Source organism: Camelina sativa, chromosome 3 (assembly GCF_000633955.1).
Source record: "Camelina sativa cultivar DH55 chromosome 3, Cs, whole genome shotgun sequence".
Classification (NCBI taxonomy): domain Eukaryota; kingdom Viridiplantae; phylum Streptophyta; class Magnoliopsida; order Brassicales; family Brassicaceae; genus Camelina; species Camelina sativa.
In genome coordinates, this window is record NC_025687.1 from 25,180,258 (window position 1) to 25,187,845 (window position 7,588).

The following is a 7,588-nucleotide window of genomic DNA, read 5'->3' on the forward strand; positions in this document are numbered from 1 at the left end:
ACAATTGATGTTTGTATAAACAATTGTATGTTATTCTGGAAAGATGAAAAAAGTNTAATGTAGTAGAAGATAGATATGTGGATATGGTGAATGATGCATTTCCTTCTAATGTGGGTTTTGATGATAACTATCAATGGGATGGGGGTTATAAGAGTGTAGAAGAACCAGTACTTAACCATTCAAAAAAATTCTATGACTTGTTAGAAGGTGCAAAAAATCCAATATATGATGGTTGTCGTGAAGGTCACTCACAATTATCTTTAGCTGCTAGAGTTATGCAAAATAAGGCAGATTATAATATGAGTGAAAAGTTAGTGGATTCAATATGTGAAATGATGAGTGATTATTTACCAGAAGGAAACCAGGCTACGGGTTCTCATTACGAGACAGAGAAATTGATGCGCAATTTAGGACTCCCATATCATACAATTGATGTTTGTATAAACAATTGTATGTTATTCTGGAAAGATGAAAAAAGTAAGAAAAATGTTTGTTTTGTGATGCACCAAGATGGAAGCCTAAGAATGACCGACGCAGAACCAAAGTACCATATAGTCGTATGTGGTACTTACCTATTGGTGATAGACTGAAGAGAATGTATCAGAGTCACAAGACTGCAGCAGCAATGCGATGGCATGCTGAGCACTAAGCAAAGGTGGGAGAAATGAGTCATCCATCTGATGGAGCGGAGTGGAAGTATTTTCAAGAACAAAATCCTCAATTTGCTGAAGAACCCCGTAACGTGTATCTGGGATTGTGTACTGATGGTTTCAATCCATTTAGGATGTCTCGTCACCATTCATTATGGCCAGTGATATTGACTCCATATAATCTACCCCCTGGTATGTGCATGGATACTGAGTACTTGTTTCTTACAATTCTAAATTCTGGTCCAAACCATCCGCGAGCTAGTATTGACGTCTTTTTCCAACCTCTTATTGATGAGTTAAAAGAGTTGTGGTCTACTGGAGTCGATGCATACGATGTGTCCTTGGGCCAAAATTTCAACCTAAAAGCAGTACTGATGTGGACGATAAGCGACTTTCCTGCGTATGGCATGTTATCTGGATGGACAACACATAGTAAATTATCTTGCCCAGTTTGCATAGACGATATAAAGTCTTTTTATCTACCTAATGGAAGGAAGACATGTTGGTTTGATTGTCATCGGAGATTTCTTCCTCCTGATCATCCTCCTCCGAGGAATAAAAAAGACTTCATGAAGGAAAAAGACGCTACAAGAGAGTATCCACCAAAGTCCTTGACCGGTGAGCAAGTTTATTCTGAGCGGTTGAATTCTGTAAATCCACCAAGAACCAAGGACGTCGGTGGAAATGGTCATGAAAGGAAGATGCATGGATATGGAAAGCACCATAACTGGCACAAGGAAAGCATTTTATGGTCGCTACCGTATTGGAAGGACCTTAATCTTCGACATAATATTGATGTGATGCATACAGAGAAGAATTTTTTGGACAACTTAATGTACACTCTTATGCGTGTGAAAGGTAAATCAAAAGATTCCGTCATGTCAAGATTGGATATAGCAAAGTTCTGTTCTCGGCCACACTTACATCTTGATAGTAGGGGTAAAACACATTTCCCGCCCTATACATTGACAGACGAAGCCAAAAAAAGCTTATTGGAATGTGTGAAATACTCGGTTAAATTCCCAGATGGCTATTCGGCAGACTTAGCTAGTTGTGTTGATATGGAAAATGGAAAGTTTTCAGGCATGAAGAGCCATGACTGCCATGTTTTCATGGAGCGGTTACTTCCATTTATCTTTGCAGAACTCCTTGATCGGAATGTCCACCTTGCGTTATCAGGTATATTAATTAATTATTAAAAAAATTGTAACACGAAACAAGTATATATATGAAGTGAGTAAAGGTTTCTCCGTAATTAATGTGATGAAGTTTGAATAAATATTATTTTGCAGGGGTTGGAGCATTTTTCCAGGACTTATGCTCAAGAACTTTGGAAACAAGTCGACTTCAAATTCTAAAACAGAACATTGTTTTAATCCTTTGCAATTTGGAAAAGATATTTCCACCATCCTTTTTTGATGTGATGGAGCACCTGCCTATACATCTTCCCTACAAAGCTGAACTGGGAGGCTCTGTTCAATATAGTTGGATGTATCCTTTGTAAAGATTTTTCAAAATATTGAAAGGAAAAGCAAAGAACAAAAGATAAGCGGCAGGATCAATTGTTGGATCATATATCAATGACGAGATTGCTTATTTCTCTGAGCACTACTTTGCTGCGAACATACAAACAAAATCAAGGTGAGCAATTAAGAGTAACTATTTTTAAAGTGATATTTAATTTAATAGTCATAATAATTATTTTTTTAATTTTTTGGTCAGATTAACAAGATTTGATGAAGGTGAAGCGTTTGAATATCATGTCCGTGGAGTACCCTCTATATGGCTTTCAGGTGATGACTATCGTTGCACACACACATATGTTTTACGTAATTGTGACTATTTTCAACCAATTGAGAGGTATATAATTAGTTACATGTCACAAGTTAGTTACATTTTGATNCATTTTAAGATATCTAATTCCACTATATTTTCTCATATACATTTGTGGTGATCTGGTCTTTCTATATTTAGTATGTTCGAGGATTATATTTCGGCAAAATATCCAGGACTTAGCGAGAAAGAACTCTCCTTGTAAAGAGCTGATGAATATCATTCATGGGTTAAACAATATGTATGTTAAATAATTTTTCGTGATATACCTATTTTACTTATTGTTATTATTTAAAATAATGGGACTTATATGCAAGTTACTTATTAGAACGCCTCCAATCCATTTCCTACTTGGGTTCAAGAAATTGTCCATGGACCTTTGAACAAGGCTAAAACATGGCCAATGTATTTTACAAGTGGTTATTTGTTTCATACAGAGAATCACGGTGCTGGACGAAAGACATGTAACTATGAGGTCTCTGTTAAAGGTGAAAACTATGTGAATGCATCTGATGCTGCAGATTTCAACGGGACATTAGCTTATATCATAGAACTTGAGTATGAGGGGACGCTTGGGTTGAAGATCACACTATTTAAGTGCAAGTGGTATGACCGTGTTATTGGTAGAGGCACTCAGAAGTAATGGTGGCGTTGTAGACGTTCTTTCATCCAGAAAGTACGATAAATATGAACCATTTATTCTAGGTATGTATATAAATTTCCACATTAATTATATATTGTCACTATCACCTTTATATATAATATGTGTAATCTTTACACGTTGATTGCAAAACAGCATCTCAAGCCCACCAAGTTTGTTATATTCCGTACCCATACATAAAGAAACCAAAGCATTTGTGGCTCAATGTTCTAAAAGTAAATCCGAGGGGAAATATTTATGGAGAACCAACTCTTTTGCAAACAGAAACTGATGATGCTGTATTGATCACTACAATTGAAGATGTCATAGTAGACAATTTGGAAAGGGGAGACCCAATAAATCTCGATTATGATGTTGCAAACACGGAACCTGAAGATGAATTTATGTGTAATTTATCGTCTTCGGATGATGAAGAACCCTGATATGTAAAATAAATTATGTATAAGATATGTAAAATAATTTACTGTTTAATAAACATTTGGAAGACCTTGTTAATTTATTTAAGATTATTGTTTTATACAATAAGTATAACTTTTTTTTGTGTCATAAAAAAAAATTAACAATTTGACTTTGGGGTTACTCGAACCCAGGTCTGATGATGTTAATCAGGGTACATTAACCATCTGAACCAATTCTTTTTTTGTGAATATAAACAAAACGTATTGCTTATATTGTGTAACACTCCTCTTATATTTTGGGCAAAAGAAATTTGGGCCCAACAACATTTCGATCTGATCCATCAAAATCGATCTGAGACAAACCTATTCCTAAACCTAAACCTAAAACATTCGATCTCTCCTTCTTCCTCACTTCCTCATCTCCTTCTTCCATTAACCCTAAATCAATCCATCAATTCGATCCATCTCCTTCTTCTTCAATCTACCTTCTTCGATACATCATCCTTCTTCCTCAATCTAACCCTAACCCTAAACGTTCTTCGATCCATCTCCTTCTTCCTCAATCGATTTATCTTCTATGTCGTCGAATCCTTCTGTTAAGAAAACAAAAAAAGAGAAAGGTTGCACCCAACCTTTCTCAGAGATTCGGACCCTCTAACCAACCCCCACCCATCGTTAGAAGACCCAACCCTCTTCCACCTCAGTACAATTTCACGCCAACGACTCGAATTCCTTCTCCGTTCACGCCCCAAGAGCAACAACATTTCCGGAACTTCCCACCGCCACAGACGCTTTTCCAGAACTCAGCCAATCAAGTTCCTGATCTGCCCATTTCGACACCTGAGGTTCAGAACAATATTGCTCACATGCCGGAGGATCATCTGCTATCTCCAACGCAACACTCTCATGGTCATAGTCAACAACCGTCTTCTCAAGGTAACAACTACGAGCCTCAACTCCAGAATGAGACAATGCAATCTCTAACTGCCCTGCTTACGATGCCTGGCCGTGAGAAGTTTACGACTGTTCTCTCTCCCATACCGTTGGAGAAGATGACTTGGTAATGTTTCTAGCTTTGGTTTGATGTAGAATTCAATTTAATTGCTTTGTGCAAGCAATTGGTTTGTCATACTTAGGATGTCTTTGGTTCTCATAGTTTGCGGATTGAATTCTTTTGTTGCTTTAAATTGGTTTGTTTGATTGAAAGTTTCAATCTCGTTGCTTTCAATCTGTTTGTAAATCTCCTCGCTTTCAATCTGTTTGTCAATCTCGTCGCTTTCAATTGGTTTGTCATTCTTATTGCTTTCAATTCGTTATAGTAGTGTATGTGAAACAATTGATGCAATATAATCTTTTTAGCATATATTGATTGAATATATTTTTTTTTTTTGCTTTATAACTGATCTGACTAACTAGCATTGTTTACATGTGTGGAGGTTTGATCGGGACAAAAAAGGTCAACTTGTTCGGAAGATTACCAAGATTTTTACAAACAAATTTGATGGTCCATATTATACTTGGACTTGTGTGCCTCCTGATCGAAAAGAAAGATACTTCATGGAATTTTCGGTAAGAATAGTACAATGTAACATGTTTTCTACTTGTATTTATTGCTTGTTTTCACTAACTTCACTAACATAATTCCTGCTCTCTTTTGTTATGTAGAAAACTCACACATGGGATCCATTGATAACAGGAACCGTTCAAGAACATTTCAACACTATCAGTAACCGTCGGATGATGGGCATGGTTAGCGATGCAAGGACGTCTCAAATTAAACCTTCATGGATTGAAGGTACTCTCTGGCAAGAGATGGTTGATAATTGGGATACTGAAGAACAACAACAAAGGAGTTCAACCTATTCCAAATGTCGTTTGTCTGACCGTAATGGTCTAGGTTCTCACATCCACTTATCAGGACCCAAGTTATATAGAGAAATCCAAAATGATCTGGTTAAGTCATTTCTAATTTGTTAGTTACATTTATATCCTTTCTATCTTTAAACACTTTCATAACCATTCTTTATTTTGTAACATTGTAGGAAGAAGAGTTGGGAAGAGAGGTCAGTATGGGTGAAGTTTTTTTCAAAACACATACAAAGCCGGATGGTTCTTATGTGGATGGCAAGGCAGAGAAAATTCATCAAGCTTATCAGCAGAAGTTGCAGGAGAAGATGGCTGAGCTTGAGGCAGATTCAAGCCTTTCAGATGGTACTTCACACCGTCGAGAGCTCACCACCGATTAATGTACTGCCATCTTCCTTGAGGTAAAGTACCATTTCTATTCGATCATGAATTTGTTTTGCTCTTTATTTACAGTTTTTCTTTTTGGTAAAAACAGTGCACTGAGAAGGATTCACGAGGAACTCCTTATGGTCTTGGAAGCCTCAAAGCTAATCTTGGCAAGGGCAAGCAACGATCACAAACTGAAGCCTTTCTTACATTGCAAGAGCAACTCAAGGGAGCCCAACGACAAATTGAAATTCAGGCGACTCTCAATGCTGAAGCTGCTGCTCGAGAAAAAGAGACTGCTCTCCTTGTGGCTGAGCAAAAGAATGAGATCAAAGAGTTGTCGTTGATGGCAAAGTTTATGCGCGACACTAATCCAGCCTACTTGGAGTTTATAGCCTCTCAATCAGCTGAGGAGGACAATCAACATTCACCAACAACATGATCAACTCCAATATGGTTCCTATATTCTCTTAACTCATGAACCAAGTTCTTTTGTTCAGTTTGTATGTGTTATAAACTCTTTCTCTCTTTGGTTTTGGTTTGATTTCTGTTTTGGACTAATGTATTTTCTGGTTTCAATAAAATTATGGTTATTTATATAATGTGTTTTCATTAGATTTTGGACTTGTATATTATGTTTGTTCTCCATTTCATTAATTTCAGGATTAAAATCAGGATTAATATCAATATTACAAAACAATAATAACCAGTTAATTTTATTATTTTCTAAAACAAAGTTGTCGTCGTCATTTAGATGGAACATTGTCGCTAGGTTGTCGTTAAATATGACGACTATTTAACGACAACCTAGTATTGCAATTTTATTCATGTAACAAAGTCGTAACTTTGTCGTAAATTAGTTGTCATATTTAAGGACTATTACACGACAACTACTAATATAGTCGTACACTAGTCGTCAAATTGTCACTAAATTTAGTTACTACATAGCGACTACGTGACCACAATTTACCGACAACAGTGTATAGTCGTTAAATACCGACTAATTAACGATCAACTGTATTAACGACAAAATATTAACTACAACAGTGTATAGTCGCAAAATAGTCGCAAATTTTCAATCAATAACTATTTAATGACTATTCCTACAGTGACCGATCGCCTGTTTTCTTGTAGTGGTAACTAAGCAAACAATACCATTTTTCACCATGAGGTAGTTGGTTATTATCTTCAAACTCAATGATATAAAAAGGATCCTTATAATTTAGTTGGTGAAATCTTTTAGGTGGGCGCTCTATGCTATATTCTCGACACGCAATGTTGGGAACGATACCAGGAGCGATTTCATTATGAATTACTACATGATTTTTTTTGCAAGCTTCGTTTAGCCCAAAATACATAGTAGTACTAGTAACTAACAAAAAAATTATGAAATGATTCATTTTTTAATGATCTGAAACGATTCTGAAGTAAGAATGGCTTCAGTATGTGGTATTTATAATTAATTTATGGTGGTAACTTTATCGAATGAAACATGATATATTGGACAACTAATTTTACATTCAACAAGATCGAATATAAAAAAAAAACTGAACAGATTTGGAAATATATCTTAAATATATATATATATATATATGAAAATTATAGACAAATTAAATAGTCTATCATCTGAGATTTTATTCTCCGGTCTATACTCTATACACTTAATTTAAATTAATTCATGTTTCCATAAAAGACTAAAGTTATCCAGTTATGTANTTTTTTTTTTTTTTTTTTTTTTTGTAATTCACTGGATTTTTATGGGACGAACGTATGTAATTTTTACACTCAACCTAAAACTAAATCGTAAATATTTG

General features: G+C 35.6%; 1 protein-coding gene across 1 annotated transcript in view; it reads right to left on the reverse strand.

The window, feature by feature from the left end:
* The window catches only part of LOC104778034, a 7,959-nt gene extending 785 nt beyond the window's left edge, over window positions 1–7,174 (reverse strand). Inside the window, exon 1 of the mRNA XM_010502394.1 lies at window positions 6,916–7,174. Within this exon, the coding sequence (XP_010500696.1) occupies window positions 6,916–7,174 (259 nt within the window). The remainder of the gene's footprint in view (window positions 1–6,915) is intronic.